At 46.9% G+C, this 18512-nt stretch overlaps 7 protein-coding genes across 7 annotated transcripts; 3 read left to right on the top strand and 4 right to left on the bottom strand.

Moving 5' to 3' along the window:
* Positions 1-75: 75 nt before the first annotated feature.
* Positions 76-1591, bottom strand: AGABI2DRAFT_226337 (hypothetical protein; the record flags this gene model as incomplete). The annotated part of the gene is made up of 4 exons (XM_006455007.1): positions 1361-1591; positions 1176-1282; positions 514-1111; positions 76-456 (listed from the first exon to the last, which is right to left on the bottom strand). Coding segments are annotated over exons 1-4 (1305 nt in total), but the record flags the coding sequence as incomplete, so codon positions are not given.
* Positions 1592-1801: 210 nt separating this feature from the next.
* On the top strand, positions 1802-3518 carry AGABI2DRAFT_209334 (hypothetical protein; the record flags this gene model as incomplete). Its single annotated transcript, XM_006455006.1, has 3 exons — positions 1802-2107; positions 2157-2681; positions 2733-3518. The coding sequence occupies 3 exons, from the start codon at positions 1802-1804 to the stop codon at positions 3516-3518; spliced, it is 1617 nt and encodes a 538-aa protein (XP_006455069.1).
* A 93-nt stretch (positions 3519-3611) lies between these two features.
* On the top strand, positions 3612-10072 carry AGABI2DRAFT_187535 (glycosyltransferase family 2 protein; the record flags this gene model as incomplete). Its single annotated transcript, XM_006455005.1, has 11 exons — positions 3612-3931; positions 4008-5970; positions 6044-6919; positions 6984-8012; positions 8066-8220; positions 8281-8365; positions 8421-8894; positions 8949-9032; positions 9200-9214; positions 9276-9329; positions 9385-10072. The coding sequence occupies 11 exons, from the start codon at positions 3612-3614 to the stop codon at positions 9928-9930; spliced, it is 5601 nt and encodes a 1866-aa protein (XP_006455068.1). The 3' UTR covers positions 9931-10072.
* Positions 10073-11048: 976 nt separating this feature from the next.
* On the bottom strand, positions 11049-11909 carry AGABI2DRAFT_75898 (hypothetical protein; the record flags this gene model as incomplete). The annotated part of the gene is made up of 4 exons (XM_006455004.1): positions 11049-11111; positions 11168-11270; positions 11331-11452; positions 11511-11909. The coding sequence occupies 4 exons, from the start codon at positions 11907-11909 to the stop codon at positions 11049-11051; spliced, it is 687 nt and encodes a 228-aa protein (XP_006455067.1).
* Positions 11910-12478: 569 nt separating this feature from the next.
* Positions 12479-13790, bottom strand: AGABI2DRAFT_121015 (hypothetical protein; the record flags this gene model as incomplete). Its single annotated transcript, XM_006455003.1, has 2 exons — positions 12479-13417; positions 13473-13790. 2 exons carry the CDS (start codon positions 13788-13790, stop codon positions 12479-12481), a joined length of 1257 nt encoding a protein of 418 aa, XP_006455066.1.
* A 148-nt stretch (positions 13791-13938) lies between these two features.
* Positions 13939-15430, top strand: AGABI2DRAFT_194756 (hypothetical protein). The gene is made up of 5 exons (XM_006455002.1): positions 13939-14003; positions 14053-14109; positions 14166-14324; positions 14434-14952; positions 15006-15430. The coding sequence occupies exons 1-5, from the start codon at positions 13956-13958 to the stop codon at positions 15264-15266; spliced, it is 1044 nt and encodes a 347-aa protein (XP_006455065.1). The 5' UTR covers positions 13939-13955; the 3' UTR covers positions 15267-15430.
* AGABI2DRAFT_180270 (hypothetical protein) lies at positions 15414-18252 on the bottom strand (the record flags this gene model as incomplete). Its single annotated transcript, XM_006455001.1, has 7 exons — positions 18224-18252; positions 17726-18173; positions 17328-17672; positions 17104-17279; positions 16443-17057; positions 16246-16381; positions 15414-16186 (listed from the first exon to the last, which is right to left on the bottom strand). Exons 2-7 carry the CDS (start codon positions 18051-18053, stop codon positions 15414-15416), a joined length of 2373 nt encoding a protein of 790 aa, XP_006455064.1. The 5' UTR covers positions 18054-18173; positions 18224-18252.
* Between the last annotated feature and the right edge of the window lie 260 nt (positions 18253-18512).

Below are 18512 nucleotides of genomic sequence, written 5' to 3'. Positions count from 1 at the left end.
TCATATTGTCCGAAGTTTGTTCGACGAAGAATAGACCACTATTTTATATTATGAACCGTTCAATCACTTTCTCGCTTCTTCCCCAACTCTCCAAACCTCCACACCTCCCTCACCCGCAACACCCACAACACCCCTCTTCCAATCCACATCCAAAATCTTTTTCATCCCAATCCCATCTTCATCACTACCCCCAATTTTAAAACTCGTCATAGCATCTTTCGTACTTCTCAAATCCCAAATTCGTGCTATACCGTCGTAAGCGCCTGTGACGACTTGATTGGCATTGGTGCTGAGGGAGAGACATGAGGGTGTTGAGGGGTGGAGGAATGAAGTGGATTGGGGTGTGGATTTGGATTGGAGGTCGTAGAGGGTTAGGGTACGGTCTGTGGATGTTGAGAGGGCATGACGACCATCTGGAGAGACTGCGAGGTCAAGAAACGGTTTTTCCGCAGCCGTCTATTCAAAAAAAAATCTAAATCAGTTATCGAAATTAATTTTAAAAAATTAACATACGATGGTGTGAGTCGAAACACCATTTTGAATATCCCAAATTCGAATTGTAGAATCAAAACTACAGCTGTAAGCCATATCTGAGTTTATCGTTTCGCCAAAAACGACTTTTGAAACACGGCCGGAATGACTTTTTAAGACGTTGATAGGTGCTTTTCGACGTGGTTTTATTTCGTTTTCTGTTTTTCTTTTTTTCTTCTTTTTCTCATGGCCATCGTCGTCGTTGATGTTGGGTACTTCGTCGGTGATAGGGATGGTGGTATCCCAAAGACCGATTAAACCATCCCATGAGGATGTTAAGAGGTGGGTACCTGAAGTGTTGGATGATATGGAGGAGAGGGGTGAGGTGTGAAGGTGGAGGGTGGCGAGAATGGTTGTTGGGTTGGAGGAGGGAGTTGAGGAGGGAGAGATTTTGAAGTGGGAGAGAGAGGCGGTTAGATCGTGTGAGGTTGATGCGATTGTTAAGGTGTCGTCGGTAGTGGTAGATGGGACGATGGTACATGATGTGATGGGTGCACTATGTACAGGTGCTGATGTCAACATGTTTTTGGAATAGTCAAAGGCGCGGATATGACCATCATAGGCAGCTGTGATGAGACATCTGTAACAACAACAAAAAAAAATGAGTGGATGGTTGAAGGATGGGAAATGAGAAAGATATATACCCTTGTATATCGCAAATGATACTGGATACCCAATCATCATGTGGAAAATCCGACATTTTTTGAGGAGGCAATACAGATTCAACATATTCAATCTCAAGTGTCTCTTCCTAACCCTCGAAAGAAAAAAAAATATACATGTTATTATCACCCAACAAAAAAAAAGACTTTTTACCCGGACAACATACCTCGCCCACATTATTTTCAGAACACCATTCTCCTAAAGAAGTTTTGAGGATTTGGTCGCGGATGATGAAATCGAAGGGGATGGGTTGGGAGAGGGAGAGGGCTTTGTTGACGAGTTGGGAGAGGTGGTAGCGTTTCCATGAAGTGGGGATGAGGTATTTTTGGGTGGGGAGGGGGTAGGCGGTGTGGGTGGTCAGCGTGACCGGTTGTTGCGAGCTCATGGTCGACAACACAAAAATTAAGTACGTGGCTGTGTTATCAAAGTGCGAATCGATGATCGGGAAAGTCCGAGTCACCTTTCAAGTGATCAAGAATCAATCTCGCGTGTGGTATGTTCCAGTGCAGGATGTTTGATATGTTTGTTTTATTGAGATTCTTATTAGGGTATGAGTAGTACGACTAACGATTTGTCTCCTTCTTCATCGTTATCACTCACATCCTCCATGTCTTTCTTCACTACCCTCCCTTCACCTCATCCTCATCCTCATCTCCGCGAAAGAGAAAACCCAACTCATGCCGTATTGACGAACCCTGATATTTTGGAGTTGATTTTAGAGAATTTGTCGGTGGATAGGGTATGGGAGTTGGAAAGTGAGGAGGTGGTGTTGAGGAGGAGTGTGTTGGCTTCGACGGCTTTGACGTGTAGGACGTTTATGGAACCGGCGTTGGATAGGTTGTGGAGGAGTTTGGATAAATTGTTTCCTTTGTTCAAGTTGTTGCCGGCTTTTTATCGAAGTGATTCTACCTTTGTGAGTTTTCATTTTTATGGAAAGTCAATGAAATTATATTTTATATTAGGTTTTGAGAGGAAGGATTAGTGAATCGGATTGGGATAGATTCGATTGGTATGCTCGTCGAGTGAAATCGTTCTGTTATTCTCGAGATCCAGATTCATTGGACATTGCCATGCACGTCTACTTTCGTATCGCCCAACTTCGAAGACTTCCTCTTTTGCCCTCTTTGCGTCACCTCAAATGCCCACATATATCACAAGACGACTTTTTGATATCGTCGATTTGTTTGTTCCTGACGCCGTCGTTGAGCGAGTTGAATTTCGAAAAGATTACGGGGGTGGAGGACAAGTTGATTGGAACGTTTTTGCATACGCTTATATGTGAGGAAGCGAGAATTGAGAGGTTGGAGTTGGTGGGAGAAGGGTTGACGAAGGATACGTTGATGTATATCGGGAGGTTGATGAGTCTGAAGAGTTTAATTGTGAACGGGATGGGGAGGTATGTGGATCTGGAGGTGGTGAAAAGTCTAGGGAGAATACCTGGGTTGGAGGAACTGGAATTGGATTTGGAAGAGAGTGGGTTGTTGAGTGTGAGTGAATTGTATGGGAGTGGTGGTGTGTTGGTTTTCTCGAATATGGAGGAGGGAGAAGAACTTGGGTTCAAAGAACTGACGAAATTGGAAGTTGTGGCACCGTTGTCGTTTATCAAGGCTCTCGTACTGTCTATCGGGACGACACAGTTGAAACGGATAGGACTCGAAGGTTCAACGACAGATGAGGTGGGGATAGTGGATCGAAAAGATTTATTGGGGACTCTCGTTCGCAAATGGAAGAACACTCTGACATATATCCGGATGGTGCATACGACAGAACCAGGCTCCGATGACGAAACGACGATACCCGCCTCCACCAGAATTTCCATGAATACGATATCACCTCTGCTCGAACTCTCAAATCTCCGGCATCTCGAACTGGACGGTTATGCGCTCGAGGTTGGCGATGCCAATATCACCGAGATGGCCGAATCGTGGCCGAACATTGAGACGCTGCATTTGCCATTTATGGGAAGCGGGATACGCCGGCCGACGGTGATATCGTTGCAGACGTTGTCAAGGCAATGCCCGGCGCTGCGTTCGCTGACCATACCGCTGGACACGGCCGACTTTACGATGCTGCATGACACGACGGTGTCGGTGCACCGGCTGCGGGTACTCACCGTAGCGGGGCCGGACGAGCCGTGGGAGCGGCGGCGAGAAACGCGGCTGGCGCCGGCGATGGACCGGCTGTTTCCATATCTGGAAAGGGTGGCGGGCCACGTGGAGTCGCGGGAGGTGGAGCGGTGGCAGCACGTGGAGGAGTTGGTGAAGATGTGCCAGAGCGTGCGCCGGGAGGCTGTGCAGAATCAGATGTACCATAACCCCGTGTGAATAAGCATGTGACCTGACTTCACACGCGGCTGTGTCCGTTCCTTTTTCTCTGCTACAAGACTTCAGGAGGCAGGCATGGCCCGCCAGTCGACGATGAGCGCGCACCAGAAACTCGAGGCGGCGACGGACATCGCTCAGCTCGCTCATGTCTCTGACGACTTTATCGTCGCTTGTCTCCGCGAACGCTTCATGGCCGACTCCATCTACACCGCCCTTGGCTCGGCCGCTCTCGTTGCCCTCAACCCCCACAAATACGTCTCTTCCAACGCCGACTCGGTCCTTCACAAGTATGCTGCAGAATATAGAGACACTTCCTTTCGCGAGGACAGACTACCCCCTCACATCTTCCAGCTCGCCAATAATGCCTACTACCACATGCGCAGAACGACCCAGGACCAAGCTATCCTCTTCAGGTAAGCCTTCGTGCCTTCTCTATCGGCCTTGCAGTCCGCTTTCGTCTCGGTCTAACATGCCCTTTTTTTTTCTTAGTGGAGAATCCGGCAGCGGCAAGTCCGAGAACCGACGGCTCGCAATCAAGACCCTACTCGAGCTTAGCGTCAGCAATCCCGGCAAAAAAGGCTCCAAACTCGCTTCCCAAGTCCCCGCCGCCGAATTCGTCATTGAATCCTTTGGCAACGCCCGCTCCCTATTCAACCCCAACGCCTCCCGTTTCGGAAAATACACTGAACTCCAGTTCACCGACCGTGGACGACTGTGTGGTATCAAAACCCTCGATTATTACCTTGAGCGCAACCGCGTTGCTGCTGTCCCCTCTGGCGAGAGGAATTTTCATATTTTTTATTATTTGACTGCTGGCGCCACTCCTGAGGAGCGACAGCACCTTCATCTTCATGATAAAACCACTTATCGCTACCTGGGTCATCGGGGTCCCGCTGCTGCTCGCCAGCAAGTCGGTCGTGATGACGACGCCCTTCGTTTCGATCAACTCAAAGTCGGTCTCAAGACCATTGGCATGTCCAAACGCCACGTTGCCCAAACATGTCAATTGATCGCCGCTATCCTCCATCTCGGAAACCTTGAATTTATCATCGATCGTCATCGAAATGAAGATGCCGCGGTGGTACGCAACACTGATGTTTTAGAAATCGTTGCGGACTTTTTGGGCATTTCCGCTCCCGCTTTAGAGTCGGCGCTCTCCTACAAGACCAAAATGGTCAAGAAGGAGTTGTGTACTGTGTTCCTCGATCCTGATGGCGCTTCTGACAACCGTGATGACCTTGCCAAGACGCTTTATTCCCTTCTTTTTGCCTGGCTCAACGAGCACATCAATCAGCGCTTTTGCAAGGATGACTTTTCCACCTTTATCGGGCTATTTGATTTACCCGGTCCCCAAAATATGACTAGCCGACCTAATTCCCTCGATCAATTTTGCATCAACTTTGCCAATGAACGGTTGCAACACTTTATCCAGAAGCGCTTGTTCGAGGCACACGTCAACGAATACAATATCGAAGGCATCTCCCATCTCGTCCCCCAGATCCCCTATTTTGATAATGCCGAATGTATTCGCCTCTTGCAAACTCATCCTGGTGGTTTGGTGCATATCATGGATGATCAAGCTCGCCGTATACCCAAGAAGACGGATCATACCATGGTGGAAGCGTTCCAGAAACGTTGGGGGAATCATTCGTCTTTCAAAGCCGGTTCTATTGATAGGTCTGGATTTCCCACATTCACCGTCAATCACTATAATGGTGCCATAACCTATTCGTCTGAAAATTTCTTGGAACGGAACCTTGATGCTATCAATCCTGATTTTGTTTCACTCTTACGTGGCGTCGGTGATGGGAGTGTGCCGATGAGTATGGATGGAATGGGTACGGGTTCGATTAATCCTTTTGTGAAAGGATTGTTTTCGAACAAGGCGATTGCGACGCAGGCTCATCCTAGGAATGAGGATACGATTGTTTCGGCTCAGCAAGCTGTTAAGCCTATGCGTGCTCCCTCGACGAGGAGGAAGGGTACTATAAAGAGAATGCCGGCGGTTAAAGACTCGTCGTTTCCTGATATCGATGAAAAGGATGAAGAGGAAGGTGGAAATGCTCACCCTCATTCGTCTTCTCATCCTAATGGCTCCACATCCCCATGTGTTGCTGGAGAATTCCGAGCGGCACTGGACACTTTGTTTGAAACACTCGAAGAAACACAGACGTGGTATGTGTTTTGTATTAATCCCAATGATTCGCAATTGCCGAATCAATTGGAGGGAAGAAGTGTGAAGGGGCAGGTGAGGAGTAGTGGGTTGAGTGAGATTGCGAAGAGGTGTGGGGTGATGCTTGAAGTTGGGATGACTCCGGAGGAGTTTTGTGAGAGGTATAGGGAGGGGTTGGATGGTGCTGGTGTTATGGAGGGTGATGGGAGGGAGAGGGCTGCTCAGGCGAAGACGGCGCTTGGACTTGGGGAGAGAGATTTGGTGCTTGGTCAACATAAGGTTTGTTTTTATTGTTATTTATTTTTGGATGTTCTGAGATGTTGAATCCTTCCAAGGTGTTCCTGTCGCAAAGAGCTTTCCATTACTTGAAGATCAATTGAGGTCTAGGGATGTCGAAGAACAGAAGAGGAATCGTATTCGTGATGCTGAGGCGGAGGCCGGTCTCGATCCTAGAGGCATGGCCGATCCTTATGCTCCTTATCGTAGTCCTGGAGAAGAACTCGACGTCAATTGGGGAGCATATAGTGATAACGCCAATGGTTCAAGTCAAGCATTACCCTTGGTAGCTAATGCATCGCCATTCCAACGTGCCGATCTCTATGACGACGATTACGATGAAAACAAGTCTTTGAGAAGTGAGGAGTTTGATGGGAGGAGTCGGTTTACATCCAATCGAGATGATTCTGTATCGAATTTCGGATCGGAGTCGTATGCGCCTTCGAGGAATATGTTTCAGAATACGGATAAACGGGGATTGGCTGATAAAGAGGTTTTGGGAGGGGAGGTTATTGCGGAGAATGAGACGACGGAGGTTATTAAGGAGAGTGCGGCTAGGAGGCGGTGGGTTGCGTTTTGTTGGTTGTTGACGTGGTGGGTTCCGTCGCCGTTTTTGACATGGTTTGGGAGGATGAAGAGGATGGATGTGAGGCAGGCTTGGAGAGAAAAGCTGGCTCTGAATTTGATGATTTGGTTTGTGTGTGGGTGTACGGTGTTTGTGATTGCGGTTTTGGGAGTGTTGATTTGTCCGACGGAACATGTGTTCAACCAGAGCGAGTTGCAGAGTCATAGTATGCAGAATGATCCGAATAATGTGTTTGTGGGGATTAGGGGGGAGGTGTTTGATTTGGGACATTTGGCGACGGTGCATTTGAGTAAGGTACCGGTTGTGCCGGTGAAGAGTTTGATGAAGTATGGAGGGACTCAGGCAGATAATTTGTTCCCTGTTCAGGCAAGTTTTGATTTCTTTTTTTTTTTTTTTTTGTCGAAAACAAGATGGTTAATTGGGGTTTTAGGTCAGCGCTTTGTGTAATGGTATCGATGGACAAGTCTCGCCCTATGTGACTCTCACTTCGGCCAACGTCACGGATGAAAATGCGCAATACCATGATTTCCGTATTTTTACGAACGATTCGAGGCCGGATTGGTATTTCGAGAATATGGTCGTTATGCGGTATACGGCGCGAAGGGGTTTCATCGGTTATACGCCCAAGGAAGTCAAGTCTATGGCGTCGTCTGGGAATGCTGTGGCGATCTATAATGGATTCGTTTATGATGTGACGTCGTATTTGCGTAGTCCACCGGCTACTGCGGCGCCTGCTGGGACTCAAGCTCCTCCGAATACGGACACCAAATTTATGGAGCAGAATATCTTGGATCTGTTTACGGATTTCGGGGGATCGGATGTTACGAAGCGATTGGACAAGTTGAATATTGACCCGGCGATCAAGGCGAGACAGAAAGTCTGTTTGAGAAATTTGTTTTTGATTGGGAAGGTGGATAGTCGAGAGTCGCCGCAGTGTTTGTTTTCGACTTATATCTTGCTGGCGCTTTCGGTGATGATGGTTTCGATTATCGGGTTCAAGTTTATTGCTTCTATCAATTTTGGATCTGAACGCGCGCCGGAGGATCATGATAAATTTGTGATTTGTCAGGTTCCTTGTTATACGGAGGGGGATTTGTCGTTGAGGAGGACGATTGATTCGTTGGCGCAGATGAAGTATGATGATAAGAGGAAGTTGATGGTGATTATTTGTGATGGGATGATTGTGGGGTCTGGGAATGATAGGCCTACGCCGAGGATTGTGTTGGATATTTTGGGGGCGGATCCGAATTTGGATCCGGAGCCGTTGAGTTTTCAGAGTTTGGGAGAGGGGGCGAAGCAGCATAATATGGGTAAGGTGTATTCGGGGTTGTATGAGTGTTCGGGACATGTGGTGCCGTATATGGTTATTGTGAAGATGGGGAAACCGACGGAGAGGAGTAGACCTGGGAATAGGGGGAAACGGGATTCGCAGATGTTGTTGATGCATTTCTTGAACAAGGTGAGGATTTTTTTTTTGGTGGGAGATTAATGGTGTGTTTACCTTCTTTTTAGGTTCACTTCAATTCGCCGATGAATCCGATGGAGTTGGAGATGTATCATCAGATCAAGAATGTTATTGGTGTCAACCCGACTTTTTACGAGTATTTGTTCATGGTTGATGCCGATACGACGGTTGATCCTTTGTCTGTCAATCGGTTGATTTCTGCGTGCGTGTTTCATATTGATTGTTGATATTGTGCGGGCGGACTGATAACGTTATTTCACAGTATGATTCATGATAAGAAAGTTTTGGGTGTTTGTGGTGAAACGGAGTTGGCCAATGCTAAGCAGTCTTTGATCACGATGATGCAGGTAAATTGAGCTGTCTGTTTTTTTAGAATTGGGATGATATTTAACCTTGTGTTAGGTTTATGAATACTTCATTTCTCACCACATGGCCAAGGCTTTCGAATCTCTCTTTGGATCCGTCACTTGTTTACCCGGTTGTTTCACTTTATACCGCCTACGCACGCCCGACAGTCACAAGCCGCTCTTGATCTCGAACCAAATGATTCAAGACTATTCGGAAAATCGTGTGGATACCCTGCATATGAAGAACCTCTTGCATCTTGGTGAAGATCGATACCTCACGACGTTACTTCTCAAACATTTCCCGACGTTCAAGACGCAGTTTATTAGGGATGCACATGCGTATACTGTTGCTCCTGATGATTGGAAGGTTTTGTTGTCTCAACGTCGGCGTTGGATTAATTCGACTGTGCATAACCTTGGGGAACTTGTTTTCTTGGAGCAGTTGTGTGGATTTTGTTGTTTCTCGATGAGGTTTGTGGTTATGATTGATTTGTTGTCGACGATTACGCAGCCTGTTACCGTTGCTTATGTAAGTTGTCCTTCACTTTTTTGTGTTAACCCGTTGTTGATTTTTTTCATTTAGATCGTATACCTCATATACCTCGTGGCTGGAGAAGGGAAGGCGGTGCCTACCATTTCTATTATCATGATTGCTGCCATCTATGGTGTTCAGCACTCGTGTTCGTGTTGAGAAGAAAATGGGACATGGTTGGATGGATGCTTTTCTATATCCTCGCTATTCCGGCGTTCTCGTTCTTCCTTCCTCTTATTCGTTCTGGAGATGGATGATTTCTCTTGGGGTCAACTCGTATTGTCTTGGGAGAATCTGGAAAGAAACTTGTTGTTCATGTGAGTCTATTCGTTGGAATTGATTATTTGATTGGAGTTGACGAGATTTGGTTGTCTTTAGGATGAAGGCAAGTTTGATCCACGGGCTATACCTCTCAAATCTTGGAATGACTACGTAAGTGGTTTTTTAGAATGCGTTCGCGTCCTTTTTTAACTGAGGTGTTGAATAGGAAAACGAGCTTTGGGATAAAGAGTCGAATCATAGTATTGGTTCGTGGATTCCACCAACAAAGGGCAAGGCGGAATACGCCGAGTCTCATACTGCATCTATCTATGGCCGCGAGACTTACTACGAGCCCCGTACTCAATCGCCGGCGCCTTCGCAATTCGGCATGTTGCCACCTCCGGGATACAACTCTGGTCGTAATACCCCTCAGTCCTTCCATCATCCTTTGAATGACGCTGCCTCCTTCCATCAATATACAAATTCCTTCCATCAACCTGCGCCTTCGCGTCCTGTGACCAACTACCTTGATATGCCCATCCCTGCGGCCAGCCAAGAAGGGTTCGAAATGGGTGGCGCTGGTAGTAGTTTGTTGCCGTCTGATTCGGAGATTGAACGTACTGTGCAGAACATCCTCAGGACGGCGGATCTGAATACGGTGACGAAGAGGGAGGTTAGAAGACAACTGGAAGAGATATTTGGCATGGACTTGACTTCACGCAAGAATATGATTAATGCTACGATTGACAGGATCCTTTTAGCTCAGGCATAGAGTTCGTATCTTTCTTTTTGACGATGGACACTCCTTCTATTTTCCTTTCATGTTCGGGTTGTTTGTGTTTCGGTTTCTTTTTCAGTCTTTCTTTGATTGGTATAATTAAGGATATGAATCTTGGACCCACATTTTTTAAAAAGCATTCATTTTTATCTGATGAAACGTACTCTCATTATCTCCTCTCTCTCTCTCTGTCTTGAAGAATCAAGAACTAGTGACAAATTATTTTTTGGTACTATATAATAGTTTTACAATACCAACCATGGACTTTATCGGATCCGCACGTACACATTCCAGTCGTTACTACTAAGTTAGTTTAGTCATATCAAGCCACACTCATACCTATATCTCCTTTTCCCTTTACCTCCGCATCCTATTATCCTTGTTATAGAACTTCTATCAACTCGTGATTTACTCGACAATAAAAAGATACATAATTAGATAAGGGTATTTTAAGGCCCTCCCACACGCCTTATATTCCAATGGCCGCGACGCCAGGTAACACCCAATCTAGATCCACTACGAGCCTAAAGTGTAAAGTTGGCATAACGGGCTGATTCCATTCTAGATGTGTTGCTGAGTACGTAACATAAAATAGCCGGCGCAAGGGAAGTGACGCAAATTCATTTCAAAGGGCCTCATCGACCCACAAATCAGTAAATACCCCCATTAAATGAGCAAGGATGACACATTCCGTTTTGTTTCCTGCTGAAAAATGCTTATACAAACCGACTTTTCAGAACTAGTATAGCCGAAAGAGCAAGTACTAATCAGCCCAGGTAATTAAAGCATGAAGGGCTCATGCAAATCGGTAGCAGTGAAGAGAGAACTCCGTAATTAAATATGTTGTTATGAATCCTACTTGTAGATGGAACGAAGTCCGTACAAAGACACATTAAATAAAGATCCCAAGAATCGACACAGAGACGGGGGGTAATAACACCTTTGCATAAGAAAAAAAATTTGTGCGATGAATGAACAAGGCATGGAAATCCATAATGTACAACAAGACGTCATGCTGGATGAAATGAAATGAAAGCTATTTTGGTGGCATACCCGGTGCAACTTCCAAATGGGAAAGGATCAAAGGTTGGGGAGGCGAGGAGATGATTAGATCAACGCAGATCGATGATTTCGAGCGGGGTATCCCTCATCTGTACATGTCCCTTGTCCGCATCCTACGAAAATCACCGTTTGAGGAAAAAAGTAGAGTAGAATAAGTAGATGGACGTACGGTATATATAGGTAAATCAGGGTGAGGATGGAACGCATCTTTTTCTCTGCAGTTAAGTATGATGGGTAATCCGGGAGGGTCTGTTAATCTGAAAATTCCAAAACTACGAGAGGGAAACCGCGTGTCAATGATGACAATAAACAAGAACTAAGCATTCACATACTTGGGATTGGACTGCGGTGCACAGACGACAGCTATTGATTCAGGCAACATCTTCTGAAAACCGGAATGGGTATGTAAATCGACGGATGACATGAAACATGATTGCGATGGGTGGGTATGGATCTGTACACAAAACATCAATAAGACACGCGATGAAATGTCAGTAAAACGAGAAACGTACCCATCCTAATGTAATCAAACTTCTCTCCTCCGTGAAACTCAACACCAACTCCTCGCCATCCATCGTACACATATCACTCGTTCCGTGTTGTTTAGGTATCAGAAGCGTTGTCACAACGTATTCAGTCTTACTCGAAAACCGATGACGACCACGAGAATTGGGAGATCCTTCTCCAGGTTTCAGCTCTTTCCCCAAAAGTAACCCACACGTTTCTCTATTCAATGAGGTATTCAATTTCGCAATTGCCAAAAATCTAGGAAGCGTTTCACGCGGCAGAACAGTCGCCTTGAGTTTCCGATCTTGAACGTATTTGCCAGTCGTCCCTGCTGATGATAGTTTTGGACCCAAGATAGGAATCCTCCCTGCAGCTGCGATTGCGGAGAGCGGTGGTCGGGGCATTGGCATATACTGTTGAGGGGGAACTGATTGTGGCGGTTGAGCACCAGCGGGGAGCGGAGCAGGTGTATTATACTTGGTGGATCCACTACGTTTCCGCAATTTCGCCCCACCGTCCATCATTTTCTGACTGAATTGGGCCGCAGCGGCGGCCGCTGCGGATTTGTTTGCTTCGGGTGCCCAAGCAGCCACGTTGCTGCTACCACTGAATACGTTTGAAATGCTAGGATAGGAATCATCGTTAAGTGAGAGTCGACTCATATCTGCGAAAAACATTGAATCATCTGAAGGGTGATATCCTTGTTTTTGTTGATGTGGCGACATGAGAGAAGGATAAGATGTAACGGAGTTCCGTGGTGGTGGTGAAGTTGTCGTGGAAGGGGATGCGAAGCTAAGAATATTACCCACCCAATGGTACCGGCGTCGGGGTAATCAATTGCGATGAAAATCGAAGGACAAAGCGGATATCATTCCACGGCATGAATAGTGGCAATAGGTTTAAAAATAGAAAGTCGAGGTCGGTGGATTACTTGTTAGTAAGATGTTCGCTACTTTCAATTAAATAGGTCCGCTTACCCGCGTAGTGTAGCCCTTGTGGGAGTTCTATTGACGTCGACAGGACTTAAGCCAGGGAATAAGACCGAGACGTCCGCCTCGACCAAACCTTTTCGAGGTTGCGTATTCGGTGTTTGAGGATAATACGGGTCGGCTTGGGTGGTCGTCCGAACAGGTGTGGTTGGTGGTACAGTAGCTGCGGATGGGTGGTGTGTAGCTGGCGGCGGTTGTGATGACTGGTATTGAGTATGATGAAATGAAGAAGCGGGAGTTGTTGCAAGAGATGATGGCTGACTCTGCGGGAATAAAGAAGACTGCGACGAGGCATTGGTGGCGAAAGAGCTGGCAGAGGAATGGGTTGAAATCGAATTACTTTCTGGTTGTTGTGGGTGTTGTGGGCCATGGGGAAGGGTATTGTTGACTGCGATTACTTGGCGGATTTGCTGAGCTTCCGCCTCTGCTTCCTGTTGTCTCCTCTTGATACCTTCTTGTTCTATTCTTCTCTTCTCGTCCCTGTCACGTTTAGCCGATGGCTCGGGCATAACGACGATGGTACTTTGAGACCCGTGCGAGCCGTTTGCGATCGGTGGGCGAGAGGAAGAGTGATCCGCTTCAGGCGGGTTGTATCGCGGCGTACTCGCAGCCTGCCTAGCAGAGTTGAGAGCGTTATCTTTCCGTCGATCAAGTTGAGGACGAGAAGACGATGTACGTTGTAGCATGCGGAACTCGTCTGCATGTCGTTGCGTGTCTTCTTGTTGGCGTCGCAATTGAGCGGCTTCTTCAGCCTTTGCCCTCTCTCGCTGGCTCCAATTCCGATCCGCTTCTTCCGGATCCTCGTTATCGAGACGGTCAAGGGGTGCAAGGGGCTCGTTTGGATGAGCAGTTCGCCACTCGCTGAATCGGTGCACAAGAACGGGTTTGATTTCTCCCATTTGATCAAGGATTTCCTGGCCATGCTAATTACAGGCTGAATTAGAACAAATAAGGCACAGAGGCACGGAGCCTGCTTACCCAAGAGAGATTCTGACGTTGATGTTCCTTTAAATTTGTCATGTATTGCGGGTGAAGAGGGAGGGTGTCGAGTGCCATGGTAGCAGATCTGGCGAAGAGCATGAATGCTCGTTCGAGGTCGCCTTTTTCCAGGTAATCTCTGCCCTTGTTACGCCACATTTCCGTTTCTTTGAGGCATCGTTTGAATTCTTGGGTAAGATCTAACTCGACCGACAAGGCTTTTTGCTTGAGCTCAGATATGGATGCTGGACGATGCGTTCGCCGTCGAGGATGTTGAGCAGGCGCCTGGGTGTTCTGTGTCTGGCGACTACTGCTCATGCTTGTACTACGTAGAAGGATGGAATTGAACTTTACAAACCATCACACCTGCACAGCCTTAATCATAGTGCTATTATTAGACCTCGTTCCCATAAGTTCGAGGTCCTCCCACCGGGTATTAGACCCATCAAGGTCTCCGCGCCGCATTCTTGCCCAATTACCGTCATGAGCCACCCTTACAGCAACGCCGCAGGATACATTTATGCCAATGAAGTACACCGTCATCTCATCCCCCTTGGCTAAACTGCTAACCGTCTCCCAGTACAAGGCTCCATTTGACAGCAGATATTGTAATTTAAATATTCATGATCAACAATCAGTGCGCTGTTCCGTTCTTCTCTCGACCTTTTCGCCGAGCCAATTACAATACTTCAGGCTGAACAGTCGCCTTGTGGTTCTTGCAGTCCTCCTCCAAAAAGGCTAGAGGTCGACCTTCGAGGCGTCAATACTGGTGACCGGGGACACATTGACCGAGGCGACGTCGTGCGACAAGGACAAAGAATGGCAACAGGCCTGAGACCCGTTATGACCTCTGTATGTCGTATCAAACAATTTTGCCATGTAGCGCTCATCATTCCCTTTTTTTCCCGGGCCACTACAATCATTTTGACTCATGGTGCACAAATTCATCCGCAACTGTCAGCCAACGACTACCACGACGGCAGCGACAAAGACAACGTCAAATTTCTCTCCTTTCAGCAGAGTATTCTCATTGTCAAGTCGTACCACCTCCAATCATTCCCATGTTAACCCTGTTTCAGCTGTCAAGCATACGCGACCTAAACCTACACCTTACGATCCTTTTGCCTATCACCCCGGTGTCTATGACACCCAGGATTTTATCCATACCGATATCCTACCCGAAGCTAAATCTAAATTTCCATTCAGATTCAAACTAACTCTTCCTAATCCTTTCCGATTCCGTACCCATCCTCGGAGTCCAGTATCGCCTTGGCCTCCCGATTCACCTCTTCGCGATACTAGTTCTCCTCCACACACTGCCACGACAGCCGGAACAAGCAGAGCGAATAGCCCGGCTCGCCCGCGTAAGGGACGTACGGCCGCCGACTATGGTGATAATGATCCCTCATCATCGCATTGGCGCTGGTCGTCATTCGAATCACTGGAACCCTCTCACCTGAAATTGAAAAGATGGTTCAGTGTAAGTCCTGCTTTCTAAAGTTTACTATGCCCCCCACTCATGATTCTCACAAGACCAAATCGAGAACTTTCATGAAATCCGCTGCTCCTCCACGGCCGTCCACTTATCACTCTCCTTCGCGAGAATTTCATCAAGGACGGGACCGATTACCCCAGAAAAAGTCGAGTGGAAATCTTCGTCGCAATACGACGAGGGGAAGGGCGAGAAAAGGGAGTTTGAGATTCGCACAAGACGCCGTCGGACATAGACTGGGTCCCGGTACCGGCAGGAGGGCCGAAAAAGATCTAAGGTTTTCTATGGTTGTCACTCCGTGAATTGCTCGACTGTTTTCTTTTTTGCTGGTTTTCTTTGCTTTCAGTTTTGGGCTATCCTGGCTTTGCTATCTTTGAAATTCTGTATGTAAAGTAGACTGTATTTCCTCGTCGTTATTTATTACTTGTTGTTTGTTGTATCCATCGAAATTACACGCCACCCCCACTCTTTTCGACAGGTATTACTCTTCTGTCCTTCCGATGTCCATTTACCAATGCCGGTGAGAAACTAACTTCTCTTAAACCTCCACAAACTTCCAAAAATTCCTCCCAATCTAACGCCTCCTGCCCTTTGAACCCAGTTTCATCAAGGACATAATTGAATTCCTTAGGACTGATAGTTTCATATCCAGATACTTGTTTCACGATATCTAAAATCGATGATGTCGGGAGTCTCGATTCGCTATCTTCTTCTGCCAAATGGTTTTCAAAAACGGATTTGAGAATTCCAACCTCGCCAGCTTCAAACCTCGCTCTTCCGAGCGTTCGTAACTTTTCTCCTCCTCCTCCTGCCAACGGCGCGATACCTATACCCGAATTATTCGCCGCAACGAAAGTCGTAACACCAACCAATCCGCCGAAACTCTTCTTCAACCACCAAACTCCTCTTTCCATCTTCTCTATAACGCCCACAGGTTTAACCCTTTCCTTGATCTTCCTAGCATATTCTTTATCATGACCACCAACATAACCTTCATCCAATCCCATAGTCTCGATCAAAAAAGTGACAGAATTTTTGACTTGTTTATTTCTTTCCGATCTGGACCAATTGAGTTCTTCAGTCATGATATCGATGACACGTGGAAGAGCGTCAAGAGCTGCTCGAGCGTTGAGGAATGAGAGACGAGTACGACGAGAGAGAACGTCGATTGCGGTGACGGCGTATTCGTGTCGGACTGCATAGCGAACTTCTGCATCGAGGACTTATTGAAATTGATTTATTTGTGAGTGACAGTTTTTGAAAGATGCTTAGGAAACGTACATGGGTATTGGGCAACGATGCGTGTCCCGTGTAAAGGCCAATTTTCGCCAGTAGGTTCCGCGAGTCCACAAACTGTCCATGCGCGATCACCATAATTACCAGACAAATGTAGCGCTACATCTGTGTCAAGACCATACTGGTAAAAAGACGCAATGAATTAGAAAAAAAGTATAAAGAAATGATTGATTGCAACTCACGGTTTGAATCAAACTGATGAACATATTCCTACTCCACCCATCACTCCCAACCAATCTCAACTTGTCCGTTACACATCCACTCTTAACTTTACCCTCCAACCCAAACTCTTTAACAGCTCTATCAACCGTCTCCTCAGCCATAGCTCTATACGTAGTCCATTTCCCACCAGCAATCGTCAACAACCCACTTTCAGAAACATATATCATATGATTCCTTACAAGTCCTTCGGTACTACTCGCACCCGGATTTTTGACTAGAGGTCGTAAACCACTCCAGGCACTTAAGACGTCTCCACGGCGAACTTTGATATCGGGAGAGAGGTATGATCGGACTTCGTCTAGGACCCAACGTATGTCGTCTTCGTTTGCTTTAGGATCACGAGTAACTCGAGCGGGAGAATCGGTTGTACCGGCTATGGTGCTGCCTTGCCATGGTAAAAAGAATATCACACGACCGTCAGATGTAGAGGGATCGAGTAATCCCATTTTGCGTGGGGAATAGTAGTTGGGTAGGGTTATGTGGATGCCGGAAGATGGTTGGACTATGGGTTCTTGAGCAGGATTGTCGAGAGTTAGCAGGGTATCTGTGAAAGGACCTGTGGCATTGATCATTCCCTGATAAAGATTAGAGAGGAGGGTGGATAAAAGGTGAAGAACGTACCTTGGCTCGTACGTTCCAGGATTTACCAGTCAAATTATCACGAACGCTCGCTCCTACTATTTTACCAGATTCGTTTTTGTGAAGATCGGTAACTTCGCAGTAGTTGGCTACTTTTGCACCATGTTTAACTGCGCTCATGATCAAGGCGATGTTCATTCGCGAATCATTATGTTGGCCTATCACACACGTCAGCTACCCAATTCATATTTAAAAAAATGCCGTACCATCATAGTATACAACCGCGCCAACCAAACCCTCACTTTTAAGCATAGGAAAGGTCTCCAAAGCCTTGCCTTTACTCATAACGTACGAAGTCTCCATGTTTTCTTTGCCCGCAAGAATATCGTATAGCTTGCATCCAGCCAAATAATAAGGAACCTGCCAATACTTGTATATCGGTAACATGATTGGGAGCATGTTGGATAGATAGGGTGCTGTTTCGAGGAATATTCGACGTTCATGCAGTGCCTCGCGAACGAGTTTATATTGATCGTAATCAAGCTCTAAAACGGCTTTTTGAAGGTATCGAACACCGCCATGAACGAGTTTTGTCGATTTCGATGATGTGCCTAATGGGAAAGAGGAGTGAGTTGAAAATCATATATTAAAACGGATCACTCACCGGAACCGAAGTCATCTCGCTCGACTAAAGCGACTTTTAATCCTCGGCTAGCAGCATCAACAGCGACACCTGCACCAGTAGCGCCACCACCAACAACCAACAAATCGAATTCTTCTCCACCTTTTTCACCTGATTTGCGTAGTTCTGCTAGCATTTCTGCGCGGGAAGGTGGCGTCCATGGTGGCGGCGGGCGTCGGGTTTCTTTTTTGCTTGACGGGTATGCCGGACCTGAGTTGAGATACCAGTAGAATCCTCCTGTTGCAAGAGCGGTACTGCCTGTTGCGTAGGCTAATGTGCGGCGAGAGAATAGTCGCCTAATGACGGACATGATGATGCTTGATGGAAATGATCTAAAAGGCGACGGTGGGTATGATATAGCAACGGCCCAGTAGTTGAGCGGGCTACCAGTCGCTGAGCGAGGTTATATACGAGCAGGAGATGATAAGTTCTGTGATGTCGAAGTTAGTTTACAACGCACGTTCATAATGTGATACGCACAATACTTTTGGCTGATTATGGGAGGAATGACCCGGCCCCAGCTCGCCATGTCATAGTCGATGCCACTGTATATACCCGGGCCGCCGCACCGGGGTTCGGCGCGCGTACGGCTTATGCAAGCACCATCAATCAAACATACATACTTATGTTTGCTACTACGATCTCCTTTCTGTTAATGGCCTTCCGTCTGTCTCAGTGACCTCATAAACTGGGTACATTCTCCTCTCTGCTAATGGCCGGTGTCCGTTTGTCTCGGCGTCCTCCTAGGATAATAGGCCCCACTATCTGG

The sequence above is a fragment of the Agaricus bisporus genome, assembly GCF_000300575.1.
Source record: "Agaricus bisporus var. bisporus H97 unplaced genomic scaffold AGABI2scaffold_10, whole genome shotgun sequence".
NCBI classification, from domain to species: Eukaryota; Fungi; Basidiomycota; class Agaricomycetes; order Agaricales; family Agaricaceae; genus Agaricus; species Agaricus bisporus.
The sequence above is the reverse complement of the archived record's forward strand: the minus strand, read 5'-3'. Positions and strand labels throughout refer to the sequence as shown.

What these genes read in the sequence shown, in the direction of transcription:
- AGABI2DRAFT_194756 (XM_006455002.1), top strand. Translation starts at nt 13,956, where the DNA reads ATGAGCCACCCTTACAGCAACGCCGCAGGATACATTTATGCCAATGAA. An exon ending in ATATTCATGATCAACAATCA is followed by an intron (nt 14,110 to 14,165) that starts GTGCGCTGTTCC and finishes ACAATACTTCAG; the next exon opens with GCTGAACAGTCGCCTTGTGG. An exon ending in TGAGACCCGTTATGACCTCT is followed by an intron (nt 14,325 to 14,433) that starts GTATGTCGTATC and finishes CGCAACTGTCAG; the next exon opens with CCAACGACTACCACGACGGC.